Raw genomic sequence first — 17,530 nt, 5'->3', positions numbered from 1 at the left:
AAAAAGAAATCAACCGTCGCAACAACACCCATCGTTCGAACGTTCGATCGTGTGCACGTGTGTGTAGGTTTCGAATTTTTAATATCTAACAATACGTATATTCGAGTTTTAATCCTTCGTCTCTTGAGCAGTTTGTTCTTCTTGTTTTTCCATCATCCATTTTGTGTTTTGAGGAGGAAACGACACAAATAAACAACACCCACACCGCTTTTCACTGCGACCCTTCTTAAAACTCACGCGCGAAACCAACATGCACTTTTAAAATATATACGAATACCACCACCAACAATGTTTTCTCGCTCTCAGAGCAAGAAACAGTCCACCGAAAACGATTTGATCGCCGCCAACCGACTTCTTGTGCAACTCAAAAGGGAGTTGAACTTGAACATCGACCAGCTGGAAGTGACGCAAGAAAACTCTAAACTGGCGCACAAGAGAGCGGACTCGTTGCAAGAAGTCGCGGACAAACACGCGAAAGATTTACTGGACAGTCGAACGAAATGCGAGGAGCAAACGAAAACGATAGAGCAATTAGCGAACGCGGTGTTGAAGAGAGAGAAAGAGTTGAGCGAGAACAAAAGAGTGTTGATTTTGCAAGGAGAGGAGTTGAAAGCGGTGGAGAAGCACGCGAAAGAGATTGAAGAACGTTTGAACGAGAAGGAGAAAGAGATGAAGATTAAGGAAGAGAAGATGCGAGAAGATTTACAGGAGACGTTTAAAAGAGAACGCGAAGAGATGGAAAAAAAGGCGGAAGAGGAGATGAAATGCGAACGCGAGAAACACGTGAGTCAAGTCGAGATGTTGCAAAAAGCGTGGAGTCCCCAGAAAGAAGAAGACGAGAGGAAGAAAAGGGAGCGAGAGGAATTAGAGACGAAAAGAGAAGCTGAATTAGTGGAAATGAGGAAGGAAATCGAGCGGTTGAACTGGGAATTGAAGAAGAAATTAGAGGAAAAATCGGTGATACAATCTCCTCCTCCTCCTCCTCCTCAAAACGACTCTTCAAAAGAGGAAGTCGAAAAGTTGCGCAGAACGTGCAAAGAACAAAGCGAATCGATTCAGCGATTAGAGCGAGAAGTCGAGTCTTTAGACGACGTCATCAACGAGCAAATAGCTATGCTCGAGGAGAACGTACGACTCGACGAAAAGGCTGGAAACGAAAACGATACGAACGATGCGAAAGAAAAAGAAGAAGAAAATTCTAAAGGTGAACGAGAACAGCAACAACGCGCGCGAGAGGAGGCTGTTCACGATGAAACGCGCGCGGTTCTCGAAACAGCCGTTGCGGAGAAAAATAAACTTCTCGGCCTGAGAGATAAAGAGATATTCACTCTGAAGAGATCGATTGAAAACTTGAAGAGATCCGCCGAAGTGAAGCAGCGTAACTTTGAAGACAAACTGAGCGAAGAAATATCGAAACACGAGCTCGAATTGATGACGTTGCAGGCACGACTAGAAGCCTCGAGCGCGAGCGCGAAGCAGTATGCGGAAGCTGAAGCCGAAGCTAAACGTCGCGTGGAAGTTTTAGAGCGACAAAACTCTAAACGCATCATAGAGGAAGCGACTTTACGAGAGACGAGCGTGAAGAAGGCGTCTCAACAAAAAGCGCGGCAAGAGCACGACGTGCTTTCGAAACGAGACGTATCTTTGGCAGCAGTACCAACACCACCAACAGTACCGGCCGTTACGAAGAAAAGAGACGAAAAACAAAGACAAAACGACAACGACGACGACGACGACGAAGAAGAAGACGAATCAATCGACGAAAAAACCGAAATCGCCAACTCTTCGCAGTCCTCCTCGCCGCCCTTTAGAGACGCGAAAAAGGACGTAGCAAACTTGCGCAAAAAAGTCGCCGAGGCGAGGAAGAACGCTAAATCAGCCGCCAACTCCCCATCCTCGCCGAACACGAGCGGAATAGGAAAGTCATCTCCAAACGCGCAGAAGAAATCTGAAATCAGCGCGCTCGGTGAGCGAAGCATCGTCAAACGCGCCATAGAGGCGCAAAAAAGGGTCGAGGAAGCCGCCAAAGGTTTAAACAGAATAAACGAGAGTCAAAAGAGACTTTTTCATCATGAATTCGTTTGAACGCGATAGAAGAATAGTAAAGTTGTATGATGTAGCATGTATAATAGCAGAAAGAAAAGTAAAACGACTCAATGCTGATGCTCGAAAAGAAGAAAAAATCTTTTGTACTCGTAAAAATCAACATTATCCTCTCTGCTCTTCTTAATACAACAACAAAGTATCATCATCATCCACGCGCAGCAGCAGCGAAGACAGAGGAGTAGTGGTCAAGGATTCAACGTAACACGTTATAACACACGGGCGCACGCACACACACACACAGAGAGAGAGACACAGAGAGAGAAAGAAGAAGATGACTGTCGAACAGCAGCAAGATATGGATAATAATAATATCATCGCCGATGATGGTGAAAGAAAACCGACGATAAAGTTCAATCCGTTGCCGAAACACGCACAAAATAACAAGAAACACAAGCGAGTGAAACCCCCGAAAATGGACGACGAACAGAAAAAGCTCGCGCAGGCGAGGATAGACAAGCAAATGAACGAAGGGTTCGAGAAGATTTTTTTCCAAAAGATGTTGGAAATTTGCAAAGAAGGAGGACCGAAGCGAGTCGTGCCGACGGGTGAAGAAGGGAAGACGAAAGCGCGAGCGAGTTTGGAGGAGGTGAAGGAGTTCGCGGTGAATTACGTGAAACACGCGCCGCCGTTACCGCCGAAAGCGGAGTTACCGGCTGGGAAAGCCATGCGACACGCGTTGATGTATTATTACGGATTTGACTTTGTGGAAGGGACGATGGTTCCGCCGATTAAATACGGAGAGTGTAACTGGGACGAAGGTATTCCGCACGAAAGCGCGCACAGAGTGTTCATCGACGCCTTTCGCATGCGCGTGGAAGACGAGTTGGTGTTTGCAAACAACGTGCACGGGAACGCGAAAGATGTCAAGTTAGGGACCATTAAGTTTGGGCCGCAAGCCAGAAACGATTTCGCTACGTTTTTGAGGAAAGCTCGAAAAGGCGTAAACGGGCAACCGACCATGTTGCCGTCGTGGTGGAAGAAAGAGGACGATAAGATTTGTGAAGAGGCGGAAATTTTGCACGAACGATTTCAAAAAGCAGACGCGAAAGCGTTGTACGGTGAAGAGTTCCAAAATCTTCGAGTGCTCGGAGAGTTGGTGTTGGGGACGCCGATCGGCGCCGGCATTCCGTACGAAGCCGATTTCGATATTTTCAAAGACAAACAAGGGGTGTACTGGCACGATGTGGACCCTTCGGTGGACACGGTTCCGAAACCTCCCTCGAAAGGAAAACAAGTGGACAAGAAGGAGTTATCCAAGGAGAGGATTAAGGAGGAGTTAGACTACGTCGTCAAAGGACGCAAATAAAAGAGCGAGAAGTTCAAAACAGCTGCGCATTCATCAATCAATTTAGAATGGATGATCTTATTCTTCTATCATTTTTACGCTACTTTACTTACACCAATCAACGCGTCGCACTCTCGACAAAAGTGATACGAGTCTGGAATTGGACACGCTAACAAGGAAATCCCAAACGTCACGATCGCCGCCAAAACGTTCGCCGTTCCCGATTTTTGCTCCACGTCTGTGAAAACTTCCTTTTGACACCTGTAACACTGCAACATCATCGGCGCGTGATTTCCAGGCCCAAGAAATATCGGGCCTGGGTTATCCTCGGGAACGCCGATCGCCGGTGGTACGTACCGTGGTCGCGGGTCCACGACCTGGACGATTTGTACCTGTTCTCGAGGATGTTGTTTGACTTGTTGTTCTCGATGAAAATGTTGTTTCGCGGTGACTCCTCCTTTTGTTTTCTTTTTCTCTTCTCGTTCTTCTCTTCCCTCGTCGTCTGGTTGTCGCTGCTTTACGCCGTCGTCGTCCGGGTAGTAACTCATTCTGTTCTTCTTCTTCTTCTTCTTTCTTTCTTTCTGCTGATCGTCGTCGTCGTATTGTGATGTGTGGTGTGTATCTAAACGCTGTGCAAAAAAAAAAGCGTGCTTTGAAGCAGTTTTGTTTTGACGAACAAGTTCGTTGAAAGTCACTGAAAATTTTAAAGTCAATAATATACTAGTACATACAATCTAAGCGGACTATTCGTTCTCATCATCGTCACCTTCATCATCGGTGGTTTGTGACTTTTTCTCTCGTTCTTCTTCTTTTCCCAAGCCAAACCAGCTGTCTAACGTACCTGCGACGTATTCTACCACGTTCCCGCCTTCTCCTTCATCCGCGGAAGAAGACTCGACGAGCAACGAACTGTTTATGCGACCGCTCAACAAGTCGCTCGTTCGCACGACGAGCGCTCTGACTTGCGTGGCAGCGGCTTCTCTCTCGGAAACGCGAAGTAACTCGGTGTCTAACAATATTTTCTTTTGCGCTTCGAGTTGCTGACGTAAATCGAGGACGCGAGCGGTGAGCTCTTGAATATGGTCGCTTTGAATGACGTCGCCTTCGTTGATATTCAAGTTGATAACGGTTGAAGTCTCCGGAGTCTTTTCTACGACTACAGGAGGTGCTTCTCTCGCTTCGAGAAGCGCTCGTGCAGATTTCGCGGCTTCCTCTCGAGCTTTTGATAACGACTCTGTCGTTTCTGTCAAGAGAACTTTCGATTGCGCAACCTCCTCTCGGGCTCGCGCCAACGCTTCTTCGGTTTCATTCAACGTTCGTTTCAACAGTTCAATTTCAATATTCAGTTGCGCAATCATAAATGCGTTTTCGTTTTCGGATGCGCTAGTTGTCTTCACAGCGGACGAGAGATCTAACAACGCTTTTTCAGAGGATGCCTTGGCTTCGTCGCGTTCGGTTTGTGTCGTTAAGAGTTCCTCGCGAGTTCTTCTCAACTCTTTCTGGCGCAAGTCGCTCTCTTCTCGTTTGTCTCTCAAAGATACCTCTAAAGACTTGACGGACGCTTCCAAAGCGGTTATTTTCTGCCGCAACGCGTCCTTTTCGAGGGTGGTTTCTTTTTGCATAGATTGAATCTCTCGTTCGTGTTCTTCTTTCATTTCTTTATCTTTATTGTCATCGTCGGCGTTATTTTCTACCGACGACGTTTGCGTTTCCGCCTCTGCGGTTATTGCTTTCTGTTGCTTTGCTGCTATCATCTCTTCCATCACCAACTTACACTTTTGCAACTCTAATTCATTCGCTTTTAACTCGTCCGAAACTTTCGTCATCACGTCGTCGTGTTCCTGCGCCAACTTCAACTGCTCCGTGTATTTCTCCGTGACTTTTTCCAACTCACTCTCCTTCGCCTCGTTTGCGTTTCGTATGGATTCGCACGCGTTTTCCAACTCTTCAATTTTCATCCTCGACGCTTTGATCTCTTCCTCGTGTTCCGTTTTCAACGTTTTAATCTTCATCTCCAAATCTTTTTGTTGCAACTCAGCCTCGTTCGCTCGCGTCTCTGAGACTAAAATCGCTGATTCGATGTCCGATTTAAACTTCTCCGTCTCCGTCTCTCGCTCCTCTTGCAAATCGGACAACTGTTGGTTCACCTCTTGCAACTGTTGCTCCGAACTTCTCAAGATGTTCTGCAACTTTTCCTCTTTCTCGTTCGCAGTCGTTTCATTTTCATATTTCGCCTTTTCGAAATCTTCCTTAAGCTTCTTGCACTCTTTCAACGCTTTCTCGTGCGCCGTTTGCAGCTCGAACAGTTTTCCTTTCAACTTTTCCGTCGAGTGTATTCTTCGTTCGCGTTCTAATTTCAACTCTCTCAGAGCCATCTCCTCGGCCGTTCGGTCTATTTCTTTCCGTTCTTTCGAGTCGAGTTCGAGCAATTGCGCTCGCAACAAGAGCATCTCCGTCTTCATCTTTTGCATGTCCTCCGGCGAAGGTGCCGGCGATAATAACTGTATTCTTTGGTTGTTGTTTTTGTTGTTGGAAATATCTCGAAACGTCGTCGCAGCTCCAGCTGTCGCGGCTAACTTTTCGTTCTCTCTCCTCAATTTCATCACGTCCTCTCGTACGCTCTTTGCTTTATCTTTATACTCTCCTCTTCGCGTGGATTGGAGCCAGTGTAAACTCTCTTGGAAACGAGGCGACTGGAAATCAATCGATGATGTTGATGATGAGAACACATTATTAGTAGTATTCTCATTCGAAGAAGAAGGCGTCGCTGGTGTCTTTCTCCCTCCCATTATTTCCTCTGTTACTACTACTAACTTACGATGTTGTTGTTGTTGTTGGATAAATAGTGCGTGTGCGTGTGTGTGTGTGCGTGTTTGTGTTCGTGTGTGCGCTTTTTAATGAAGGGAGAAAAAATGAGGCGAAAGTGTTGTGATTCTCTTTCTCTTTGTGTTGTTCCCCTGCTTTTTAAAGGAAGATGATTTTTTTTTTTTGCTTCAGATTTTAAAAGTGCACACGGAAAGAAAATATCTCCCGCTCTTTCTGCGCCTTTCGTTTGAAATAATACGAAAGGTTTGACTTTCTTCAGAAAATTCACACGCGCAACACACACACACACACACTTTAAACGCGAGACAGTCAGATCTCTTCTTCTTCTGTTTCTGCGAAGGAGAATAGGTGCGCACTCTCTCTCTCTCTCTTTTCTTTTTCTTCAACAGTTCTTCTCGATCTGTTCTTTCACGAGGCGACGACATAGAGAGAATTATATTTATATTTGAATCAAAGCGAAGACTTTTCTATAACGGTTTCGACGTGTGATGCGTGTCGTCGTCGTCGCCTCAATTTTTGTGAAACGACGGACGTCGCGCGCGCGCGCGTCTCTTCTCGTTTCTTTACTTTTCTTGCGTTTCTCTTTCGAAAAAGAACGTTGTTCTTTAGCATCGCGCGATCTGATCTGATCATCGATCCGATCATCGATTGATCGTCGTCTTTATAGTCTCTTCATCGTCGTCGTCGTCAAAAATTGAGAGAGGGCGGTCGTCGGTGTGTGTGTTTGAAATTTGAACCAAAAGACTGATTTTAGTCGTCGTGGAAGTTCCGAAAAAAGACACGAAAGCAAAGAAAAAACGACGAACCGTCGTCGTTTTTATTTTAAAATACTTTGACTTTTAAGAAGACGAAACTTTTAAGACGGTTCGAGTATTCACACATCAATACTCATCATCATCATCGTCGTCACCAGAAAACGACGAGAGAAGAAAAAACGTGACTGACCAAATCCTTTGTCTTCTTCTTTTACGATGGTTTTACTCGTCAGACGGACAGACATCAAACAGACAAAAACAGACTCTTGTGTAAAAAGTAATTAATAGTTGTTTCTGAAAGAAGAAGAAGAAGAAAAACAACCAAAAAAAAATGATGTTGACTCAGAAAAAAATTTTGCCTTCCTCGTTGTCCTCAAAGTTGTCAAATAATAAAAGCGGAGGACGAGGGGTCGGTCGCGTCGTCGTGAAAAGGAGAACGATAACAAAACGTAATAATGATAATAATAATAATACAATTTCCGCGGTGTTTGAACGATTCACGGAACGCGCGATCAAATCAGTCATGCTGGCGCAGTTGGAGGCGAAGGAAAACCCGAGTTTGACTGAAGTGACGCCGGCGTGTTTGGTTATCGGCTTGATGGTGGAAGCGAAGGACGACGGGGAACACGGGTTTTTGAATACGGGCGTTTCCGTCGGCAGAGCGCGCGAGGTTTTGAAAGACATCGCTGCTGCTTCTGCGTCCGCGTCTGCCTCTCTCGACGACGACGATTCAGACGACGACGACGCGAAGAAGGAGAAGCCGTCGCCTAAACCGGCGGCGAGAAGTCGTCCAATCGCGCCCGGCAAAAAATCTTCCTCCGGATCGAACGACGTTCCGTTCTCCAAAGGGTCGAAGGTTTTGTTTCAACAAGCTTTAGAGTTATCGGAGACGATGAATATTGGATACATCGCTCCCGAACATTTGTGCATCGTCGCGTGTAATACGTTCGACGACGACGAGATTGTCGCCTTCTTTGAAAAGCTCGGCATCGATCGCACCGTTTTAAGAAACGCCGCGAATGCAAAATTAGAAGCCGACGGCGAATTAACAGGCTCGACGTCTTCGTCTATGTCTGGCGATAATAATAGCAATAATAATAACAACAACAAGACTGGTTTACAAGCGAAGCGACCGTATCAGTCAAACACGCAGCAAGGGAAGTTGGTGCAAGACGATCCCGCGCAACACGCAGGCGCGGGGGCAAAAGAGTCCGCCTTGGCAAAGTTCGCGTTCGATTTGACTGAAAAAGCGCGCTCCGGAAAAGTTGATCCAGTCATCGGCAGAGAGGAAGAAGTCACGCGCTGCATACAAATCTTGGCGAGAAAATCAAAGAACAACCCGATTTTGTTAGGTGAGCCGGGAGTGGGTAAAACTGCCATCGCCGAAGGTTTAGCGCAACGCATCGTCGCTTGCGACGTTCCGTCACATTTACTCGGAAAACGAGTGTGTTCATTAGATATTGGTTTAATCATGGCTGGTGCGAAAGAGCGTGGCGAGTTAGAATCAAGAGTGAAAGAGATTTTGCAAGAGGTCGCGGACGACAAAGATATCATCTTAGTCGTCGATGAGATTCATACCATGGTCGGCGCGGGCGCCGTGAACGGTGGCGGCATGGACATTTCAAATCTCATGAAGCCAGCGCTCGCGAGAGGCGAGTTGAGTTGCATCGGATGCACGACGCTCGACGAACATCGAAAGTATTTCGAAAAAGATCCCGCTTTAAACAGACGCTTTCAACCAATCATCGTGGAAGAACCTACCGAGGAAGAAGCCGTGGAGATTTTGTTCGGTATACGCCATAAATTCGAATACCACCACAACTGTAAGTTCACGGACGAGGCTATCCGCGAGTCGGTTCGAATCTCCTCGCGTTACATTTCCGATCGGTTTTTACCAGATAAAGCGATCGATTTGATGGATGAAGCGGGGAGTCGCGCAAAGATGCTCAGTTACGAAAAGAGGCAAAAAGACGTCGCCGAAGCCAAGCGATTGGAAAAGGAAAGCGGGGAAGAAGAAGTCATCACCGCACCAAACGCGGAACTCATCAGTTTATGGCAAGAACACAAAAGCATCACACTCGCAAAGAACCAAGCCGCCGAGGCTGGTTTGTTCGAGGAAGCTGCGACTTTGCGAAAACGCGAGCTTGAAGTCACCGAACGCTTAGAGGCGATGGACGTGAACGCCAAAGGCTTATCGCTCACAAAAAGTAACGAAAACCTGATCGTCACGGAGAATGAAATCGCCGAGGTTGCCACGGCGTGGACTCGCATCCCGGTGACAAAAATGACGTCGGATGAGTCTGTCATCTTGCAAGATATCGACAAGAAGCTCACAAAGTCTGTGATTGGACAAGACGTCGCCGTGCAAGCGGTCGCGCGATCTCTTCGAAGAGCGAGGTGCGGATTAGCGAATGAAAACCGTCCAATCGCGTCGATGATGTTTGCTGGCCCGACTGGTGTGGGTAAAACCGAGTTGACGAAAGCATTGGCGAAAGAATATTTCGGCGACGAAGAGTCTATGATTCGTTTGGATATGTCCGAATACATGGAGAGGCATACGGTGTCAAAGTTGATTGGCGCGCCGCCTGGCTACGTCGGTTTCGACGGCGGTGGCCAACTGACAGAAGCCGTGCGCAAGAGGCCGTTTTCGGTCGTCTTATTCGATGAAATCGAAAAAGCGCACCCAGACGTCTTCAACGTCATGCTTCAAATGCTCGAAGACGGTCGATTGACAGATTCAAAAGGTCGAGTCACGTCGTTTCGAAATACAATCATCATCATCACTTCAAACGTCGGGAGTCAAGTGATTTCGAAGAACGGTGGCGGTGGCTTAGGCTTCGATCTCTCCGCGTTCGAGGAGAATCCAGGAGAGGCTGCGTATAATACCATGCGCGACAAAGTGCTCGACGAGATGAAAAATCACTTCCGTCCGGAGTTTTTGAACCGTTTGGACGAGATTGTCGTCTATCGCCAGTTGGATCAAGAGGACGTCTCGAAAATCTCCGCGTTGATGTTGAACGAAACTGGAAGTCGATTGCACGAGAGAAATATCGGCTTGGCGTTGACAGAAAGCGTCATGGCGCATTTACAAAAGGAAGGTTTCGATCAAGCTTGGGGCGCGAGACCAATGCGCCGAGCGGTGCAACAAATCATCGACGATAACGTCGCGGAAGCCGTTTTGACTGGCGAGATTGGCGAAGGCGAAACCGCTTTGGTCGATTTCAACGCCGAGGAAGCGAAAGTTTTCGTCTCTAAGTTCTCCTCGGTAAACGATGATCCTCGATGCGTGTATAAATACGAAGCCCCAGTCGTAGAAAAGAAACCGGTGGATGTTATTTCTAATCGGCCGACGAATAAGACGCCGAAACTTGATACTACCAACGACGTCGAGTTCGTATAAAATATTATATTATTATTAGGAAGGAGGAGGAAAAGAAAAGTGTCTTCACTTTATTAAAGAGAGAGATAAAAAAAAAGAGAGATAGAGATAAAGAAGGAGAAAGAGGGTAACTTGTCATTACCACCACCATCCTTCCTTCTCTTTCGCGTTTGTTGTAAATACATAAAGTTTGTTGTAAAAAGAGTCATTCTTATATTATATTATTATTATCACGGACCTCCTGTACTTCCTGCTGTCTGATACTTGCCATACTGTGTGTGCTCTCTGTCTACTCGTATTTTTGAAAAAAAACTCGCCGTGTGCCATACACTCGTTTTATTATTTCATTGCTGTGCATGCTCTAATCGTTTCTTTTCTCTCTCTGTAAATCTTTTCCTGCGACGACAGAAATAGACGCACAAAAACGCGCGACTGAGGCGAAGAAAAAGAGAGAAACAGCCAATTGAACCTCCAGAGGGAAAGAGAGAGAAAGAAGGAGAAGAGATTCAGCGCGACGACGAGAGGAGCGGAGCGCATTGAGAGGAAGAAGAATTCTTATCATCATCATCGCAAAAAAACAAATTTAGAAGTACAGAAAGATGTCGTCGAGCAAACCGGTGCACCCTTCGGATTTGAGAAACATCTTGAAGGAAAAACACGCGCAGATGGAAACGATGAAAGAACAACTGAAAGATCCAAACAAAAAGAAAGGCGGTGGTGGTGATAATGCTCCAAGTGGTGTCGGTAGTGGACTCAAATCGCCTCCGACGTGGAAAGTTGTTTTAGTCGTCGTGATCGTCTCCTTGTTAGCGTTAGCGTCGAACCAGTTTCGCTCGGCTGAGAAAGGCAGTCGAGGGAACAGATCGGACGCGGAACACATAAACCCGAACAGAGCGACGAGGAAGTGGGGTTCAGCGTTGAATTTCGAACGAGTTGACGGGAAGAAGTGGAGCACGGAGAGGATTTTAAAACACTTCCACTTGAAAAATCCATCCGAGTTGGTGTTTAGCAAACCGAGCGGGACGTTCGATGAGTTTATAGAAGCCATCGAAGACCCATCGTCGCACGTGGTGACTTTAGACGTCTCTAGAAGCGTGACGTATGATTCAAAAACCGGAAAGCAATACGAAGTGCCGGTGATTTCGAAGTCATCGTACCTTCCGGTATCGAAAGCGAAAGGAGGGATGACGTTTGACGAGGCCGTCAACGCGTTTATTCGCATGGCGACGCAGAAAGGATTACACATTCGGTTCCACGATCCGAGAATATTCAAAGCGGCTTTGAAAATGTTAGACGTCGAGGTAGATTACGGTAGATTACCGGGACCGCTTTTGATTGAAGCGGAGGTTTTGCCCGGTCCAGAAGCCGTGTTGCCGGAGATGTCCTGTCAAATGTTGTATCCCGAGACGTATCCGGGAGGACAGCCGCCGAAAAATTTAAAAGCGGTACAGGTGTCATCTCTGACAGATGGGACCATCGTCGTCCCGTTCGATCCGGTATCGTTCGTCGGGGCAGTATTCGACCACGTCCCTGGTGCGATATTAATGCTCGGCGTGGCAACCATGCATCCGTGCGACGACGAGGCGATCATACCGAGACCGGGACCGTCCCAAGGCGAACAACTCGGATCGTTTTTAGGCGAAGATGGAATCGAACTCACCGCGGAGGAAAACGCGGAAATCGATCAAGACGAACTCATGCGAGTGATTAAACACACCGCAAATGCCATGGTTGGCGACGACGGGAGAGGACGAATAGGAAAATCAGCTTTAGATGAAGTTTCGTGGAAGACGAACAAAAAGGAGAATCGAAAACTTTTGCAGTTGGACGCGTTGAACCAACTTTCCGTGGAGGAAACCGAATTAGTCGCCTTGAAAGACCTGTCCTACCCGAGCCGCGTGGTGCAGTTTTCGGATTTTCCGACTGGATACGGCGAATACGACGTCCACGCCGCGGCAAAACAGTTACAAATGACGAAAGGTTTGAGTTGGGACACTGGGAGCGACGCGATGGCGTTGTTGAACAACGGCACGTTCACCGGCGACGTGTGGTTTCCGGTTTCCGCGTGTTATTTAGGTAAAGGTGGAACACACCCGGGGTATTTGAGTGAACTCGCGGCAACAAAATTAGGCTACACAATTTTCATTCGCGGCCCAATCATGTGGTCCGACGCCGAGGTCAGAAACACGCTGCGGAAAGAACTCGACTCTGGGAAAACCGCCTTTGCGGGAGACTTTACCAACTTACCGTACGGGGATTACATCGAAAGGATGGAAGTGTTTTACAATCTCGAACCTCCGGCGCCACCGGCGAGGAACCCGGAGAAGAAGAAAGGCAAGAAAGGATGATGATGACTGTATACATTTCTGTTGTGTAATATAAAAGTAAAACTAAAATAACGACACACACACTCACTCGGTCTCACTCACTCGCTCATTTCTTCTAAATTTTCCATCCTTTTTCCCTCTTCACCTTCATAAATTAGCCCACACACATTTAACGGAGTATAAAATATGGTTCTTAAGACTGAAAACTGCTCGTGGTCGGGCCTCCGCGTCTACCCGGGTCACGGTACGTATTCGTAAACGTATATTGATTATTTCCTAGTTTGGACGCTTCGTTCAATTCGCATACGGATAAACGCGCGCGCTTTTGATGGATGTTTCCAGGGGCTTTTCCCGCTAAATTTTCAATGGATTTTGACGACTTTGGCGAGGGAAATGGGGCCTAGAAAAGCACATCGCGGTGTACTGGTGGCGCCTTTGCGACGCGATATCGACATCGAATCCGTTGGATTCAGCTCGAGAGAGTATTTGCGCGTGTCTTTTAAGCGCAAACAAATGCGTTCAAGGGTGGTGGTCGATGGCGTTTGCTAGTTTCCGCGCGCGCGCGATTCTTTTTTGCTCGTTCTTTTCCTCCGCCTCAATAAGGGCTCTGTTGTGAAAGCAAAAAACGGAGAGAGAACAAACAATCTAATCTCGTCGTCGTCGTCGTTTAGAAAACGACTCACTCTCGCTGTTTACTGACTTCGTTTCCTCCTTCTTTTCCTTCTCGCATCATCAACAAAACAAGGCATGAGAACGTACCTCAGAGACTCCAGAACGTTTTTGTTCCTCAACGCGAAGATCAAGTCTTTGTTTGGGCAAAGAAAAAAGCCGGCAAGAATCGCGTGGACGACGGCGTATAGAAAAGAGCACAAAAAAGACCAATCGACGGTTGTGAAGCAAAAGAAGAGAAAGATCAACAAGAACGCGAGTAAGCGATCGTACGTCAGCGCGTCTTTGGAAGTTTTGACGAAGAAGCGCCAGGAAAAGCCGGACGTTCGCGCCGCGGCGAGAGCGCAAGCGTTGAGAGAAATCAAGGAGAGAAACGCCAAGAAGAAGGGCGGGAAGAAGTAATCGTCGTCTGATTAGGACACAAAAACCTCCTCTCGTCGTCTGAATCGTCGTCATTTTCGCTCGCTTCTGACGAGGTGTGTGTTGTGTGTTTCTTTACTCGTAGCGAATCACCTGCCTTTAGTTTAATAATATATAGTTTAATAATAAATGAATCCACTCCAAAAGCTTTTTTCACAGACAGACAGACAGAGGATCTCAATTTTGAAACCTTTCTTTTTCGCTTTTTTGTCGTGGTTCAAAAAAAACGGCACTTCGCCTTCATTTTTTTAACCAATCAACGCGCGCGCGCGTTTTTTGTAGTTGTTGTTGTTGTTTAAATAGGGGGATAGATAGTAAGAACGACGTAGTAAACGAAGACTGTTATCAACAGAAGAGATTTCTATTCTTTGTCCTTCCTTCCTCTCGATCGAACATCGTCGAAACGCGGGAAAACAAATAATTACTTCTACATTAGAAAAAGAAGAATATACCTTTTCGTTGGTCGTGGGCGTGTGCTTCAAAATTCGGTAGAAAAAATTAATAACACAGAACACGCTTTGCTGCTGCGATGGTTTTACATCACGCGCCGTTGCTGATGAAGCACTTCAGCGAAATGATTGCCTTCAGTCAGGAAGATATGATGATTTTAGGGTTGAACATGCTCGTCTGCATCGTCGTCTTCTTCATAATGAAAAGCATCAGAGGGTCTCAAACGCACAGTTGGTATCTGACGTTCTACGCGAGTTTCGTGTCTTCTTTCGTCGGTTTGTATTTTGGATATCACTTACTACACGATGGATTCACATCGACGATATCGAACGAGACGGTGATTTCGAGGTACATCGCTTTATTCTTCATCGGGTATTGCGTCATGGATTTGGTCGTCGGAAGCGTGCATTATGTGGAAGAGATATCCTTCGAAGACGGGTGGATCCATCACCTGTTATACATCACCATTTGTTATTTCTTGCTCCACCACGAGATGACGGCGTTTTTCGCCGTGGCGCTGATTGAGGAAATACCGGTGGTTTTGTTATCTTTCTTTGAAGTCAGGAACAAACAACGTCCGTCTTTATTGTTTGGCGTGTTGTATTTCCTAACGCGAGTAGTCTTTCACACGGTATTAATTTACAAAGTTGGACAATTTTCGCACTTTGTTTTGTTCTCGGGAATGGTCTTGCTCACGTGGCACGTGAAAGTTTTCCAAAAGTGGGTGCGAGGGTATCTCATGCGCTCCGCGTCCAGGAAACGGATGAAATACAGACATAAAATGCTCATCATGTTGAGCATGCTCATCGCGCAAGTGTTGGTGCACTCGTACGCTATGTGGGATTTAGTCACGCAAAAGTACGAGGATCATCACCAGGATTCGATACCCGTCATCGCTTTACACGGCGCCATATTTCTCTACTTTATGACGTTATTCGGCGTTATGATTCACGACGTGTACTGTCAAAATTTCATCATGACGTCGATTGGGAAGAAGAAAATCATTTACAACATCAGCTGGGAAGACCCAGCTATCGATCATAAGGTCATGCACATGAACGAAGACGACGTCGTGTTGACGATTTCTTCCGCCGGGTGCAACGTTTTAGATTATTTGTGCGAAGGGCCAAAAAAGATTATCGCGGTGGACATGAACGCGGCGCAGTTACACACGTTAGAACTGAAGTTGGCGTGCATCAAAGCGTTAACCTGGGAGCAGTTTTTCGCCATTTGGGGTCGATCCGATTACAAAGTTTTCATCGCGGTGTACAAATCGAAGCTTCGTAAGTTGCTCCAAGCGGAAACCGCGGAGTTTTGGGATGCAAACACGCACTTGTTCCGCGATAACTTCATGTATGCCGGAACATCTGGTTTGATGGCGAAGATTTTGTGCGCACCGTTATGGTTAGCCGGCGTGCACAAACGTATCGTGAGCGGAGAAGATGTCGGCGGCGACCGCGGCGGATTCTTCTTTTGGTGCACGATGAAGATCTGCTCCTTCACCACGCTCTGGTCGTGGATTGCCCCGTTAGGTGGTGTTCCAATCGAACAACTCAACTTAGTCATGCGTAATCCGGAGGTATTTGTGGAGCGCTTAGAGGAAGTTTTAACCACGCGAATGTGGAAAAGAGGAAACTACTTTTATTACGGGTACATTGTCGGCGAGTTTTCGCCAACGTGCTGCCCCAGGTACTTAGAAAAGAAGAATTTCAAGTCTTTGAAGGAGCGCACGGACCGAGTGGAGTTATTTCACGGCACCTGGGCGGATGCCGCAGAAAAGGAAGGCCCGGGATCTATTACCATTGCATCCTTGCTTGATTCTATGGATTGGATGCCGCATCAGATGATTGCGGAGAACATTTCGAAAGTAGTCACCGGAATGGATAAAGAGAGAGGAAGGATTTATTGGAGATGTTTTGGTGATCGCGTGCACTCACCGGTGCTCGGACACCTTCGCGCCAACTTAGTCCCGGATTACGATCGCGTCGGGTGGTACTTGACCACGTTCATCGGTCCAACTCCGGAGAATTACGAGCCGAAAATGATTACTTTGAACGGCACGAACAGGAGCATTTCCAACACGATCTTTGACGATATGTTGGTCATGTATGCCATGGCTAGTCACGGTTTGAGCTCAAACAAAGACGTGAAGAAGTTTTATAAGTCTCAAGGCACTCGATACGACGGCTTTCGTGAAGCTTTGTTGCCACACAGAGACGTTTTCATGCAATACGTCGTTCCGTGGACAAAGATGCCAAAGACGTGGATTTCGGTCGGATGCGGCACGGCGAGGGATATCGAATTTGTCACCGAACATATTCGCGAATCGAAAACGAAAGTGTATTTGTGCGATTTATCGGATGCTTTGTTAGCCATGGCAAAATCTCGAGTGAAGGCGCTCGGTTTGACTAAACAAGTTGTTTTCATCGAAGGCGATATCAACGCCGCGGAGACGCAAAAGAAACTTCCAGCTGAAGTGGATTTGGTGACGTGCTCGTATTGCTTGACGATGATTCCTCCGTGGAGAGAGGCTTTGAATACGATGAAAGATCTCGTCGCGCCGGGCGGGAACTTGTGTTTGATTGATTTCACCTTGCGCGAAGGCGTCGAGGATAGGTGGGATCAAAGATTGTACAAGTGGTGGTTTGCGCACGACGGCGTGTATTTCAATCGCGCGCACGTCGACTTTTTGGAACAACAAAGAGATTTAGAAACCGTGTGGTATTCTGAAAACGAAGGCAGAGTACCGTACACGCCGTTTATGCCTACGCATTACATGTATTGCGCGGAGAAGATTTCCATCGAGAAGAAGAAAACCAACAATCGTCGCATAAATGGCCGGTCGCCTTCGCCGACGCCTCGAGCTTCGCGAGGTTCTGCGGCGTCTTCGGCTAAGAAGACTGCTACGAAAAAAAGTGGCAGCGGCGGTGGTAAGCGTCGATCGATGTCTCCTACGCCTCGTCGCAACACGCGAAGAACGCAATGATACTATTAAGACACATTACTAGATATTGAGAGAGATAATAATAATAAATATAAAAGGGGAGAGCGGAGAGAGAGAGAGAGAGAGAGAGAGAGAAAGAGAGAGAGAGAAAGAGGGAGAGAGATTATATTTAGCGGTATGAAGACGTGCATGTATTAGAAATAATCGTGTACCGGTATTGAATAACACACACACATACGAGTATACATCACACGTAGCTGTTCTTAAAAAAATTCCGCAAAACCAAAATTGGAATAAAGCTCGCCTCTCCGGCTTTAACAGAATAGAGGTACACACGACACATCATCAACACCAACAAAACGCAAAATA

The 17,530-nt window shown here is 46.8% G+C and overlaps 8 protein-coding genes across 8 annotated transcripts; 6 read left to right on the top strand and 2 right to left on the bottom strand.

Annotated features, from left to right (window-relative positions):
- Positions 1-288: 288 nt before the first annotated feature.
- Positions 289-2,085, top strand: Bathy08g00330 (unknown protein; the record flags this gene model as incomplete). Its single annotated transcript, XM_007511374.1, has 1 exon — positions 289-2,085. The coding sequence occupies one exon, from the start codon at positions 289-291 to the stop codon at positions 2,083-2,085; it is 1,797 nt and encodes a 598-aa protein (XP_007511436.1).
- Positions 2,086-2,401: 316 nt separating this feature from the next.
- Positions 2,402-3,412, top strand: Bathy08g00320 (unknown protein; the record flags this gene model as incomplete). The annotated part of the gene is made up of 1 exon (XM_007511322.1): positions 2,402-3,412. One exon carries the CDS (start codon positions 2,402-2,404, stop codon positions 3,410-3,412), a length of 1,011 nt encoding a protein of 336 aa, XP_007511384.1.
- Positions 3,413-3,486: 74 nt separating this feature from the next.
- Bathy08g00310 (unnamed protein product) lies at positions 3,487-3,939 on the bottom strand (the record flags this gene model as incomplete). Its single annotated transcript, XM_007511370.1, has 1 exon — positions 3,487-3,939. The coding sequence occupies one exon, from the start codon at positions 3,937-3,939 to the stop codon at positions 3,487-3,489; it is 453 nt and encodes a 150-aa protein (XP_007511432.1).
- Positions 3,940-4,134: 195 nt separating this feature from the next.
- Bathy08g00300 lies at positions 4,135-6,180 on the bottom strand (the record flags this gene model as incomplete). Its single annotated transcript, XM_007511549.1, has 1 exon — positions 4,135-6,180. One exon carries the CDS (start codon positions 6,178-6,180, stop codon positions 4,135-4,137), a length of 2,046 nt encoding a protein of 681 aa, XP_007511611.1.
- Positions 6,181-7,303: 1,123 nt separating this feature from the next.
- Positions 7,304-10,372, top strand: Bathy08g00290 (ClpC; the record flags this gene model as incomplete). Its single annotated transcript, XM_007511579.1, has 1 exon — positions 7,304-10,372. One exon carries the CDS (start codon positions 7,304-7,306, stop codon positions 10,370-10,372), a length of 3,069 nt encoding a protein of 1,022 aa, XP_007511641.1.
- Positions 10,373-10,950: 578 nt separating this feature from the next.
- On the top strand, positions 10,951-12,699 carry Bathy08g00280 (predicted protein; the record flags this gene model as incomplete). The annotated part of the gene is made up of 1 exon (XM_007511538.1): positions 10,951-12,699. The coding sequence occupies one exon, from the start codon at positions 10,951-10,953 to the stop codon at positions 12,697-12,699; it is 1,749 nt and encodes a 582-aa protein (XP_007511600.1).
- A 726-nt stretch (positions 12,700-13,425) lies between these two features.
- Positions 13,426-13,749, top strand: Bathy08g00270 (predicted protein; the record flags this gene model as incomplete). The annotated part of the gene is made up of 1 exon (XM_007511697.1): positions 13,426-13,749. One exon carries the CDS (start codon positions 13,426-13,428, stop codon positions 13,747-13,749), a length of 324 nt encoding a protein of 107 aa, XP_007511759.1.
- Positions 13,750-14,296: 547 nt separating this feature from the next.
- On the top strand, positions 14,297-17,203 carry Bathy08g00260 (predicted protein; the record flags this gene model as incomplete). Its single annotated transcript, XM_007511743.1, has 1 exon — positions 14,297-17,203. The coding sequence occupies one exon, from the start codon at positions 14,297-14,299 to the stop codon at positions 17,201-17,203; it is 2,907 nt and encodes a 968-aa protein (XP_007511805.1).
- Between the last annotated feature and the right edge of the window lie 327 nt (positions 17,204-17,530).

The sequence above is a fragment of the Bathycoccus prasinos genome, assembly GCF_002220235.1.
Source record: "Bathycoccus prasinos genomic : Chromosome_8".
NCBI lineage: Eukaryota > Viridiplantae > Chlorophyta > Mamiellophyceae > Mamiellales > Bathycoccaceae > Bathycoccus > Bathycoccus prasinos.
The sequence above is the reverse complement of the archived record's forward strand: the minus strand, read 5'-3'. Positions and strand labels throughout refer to the sequence as shown.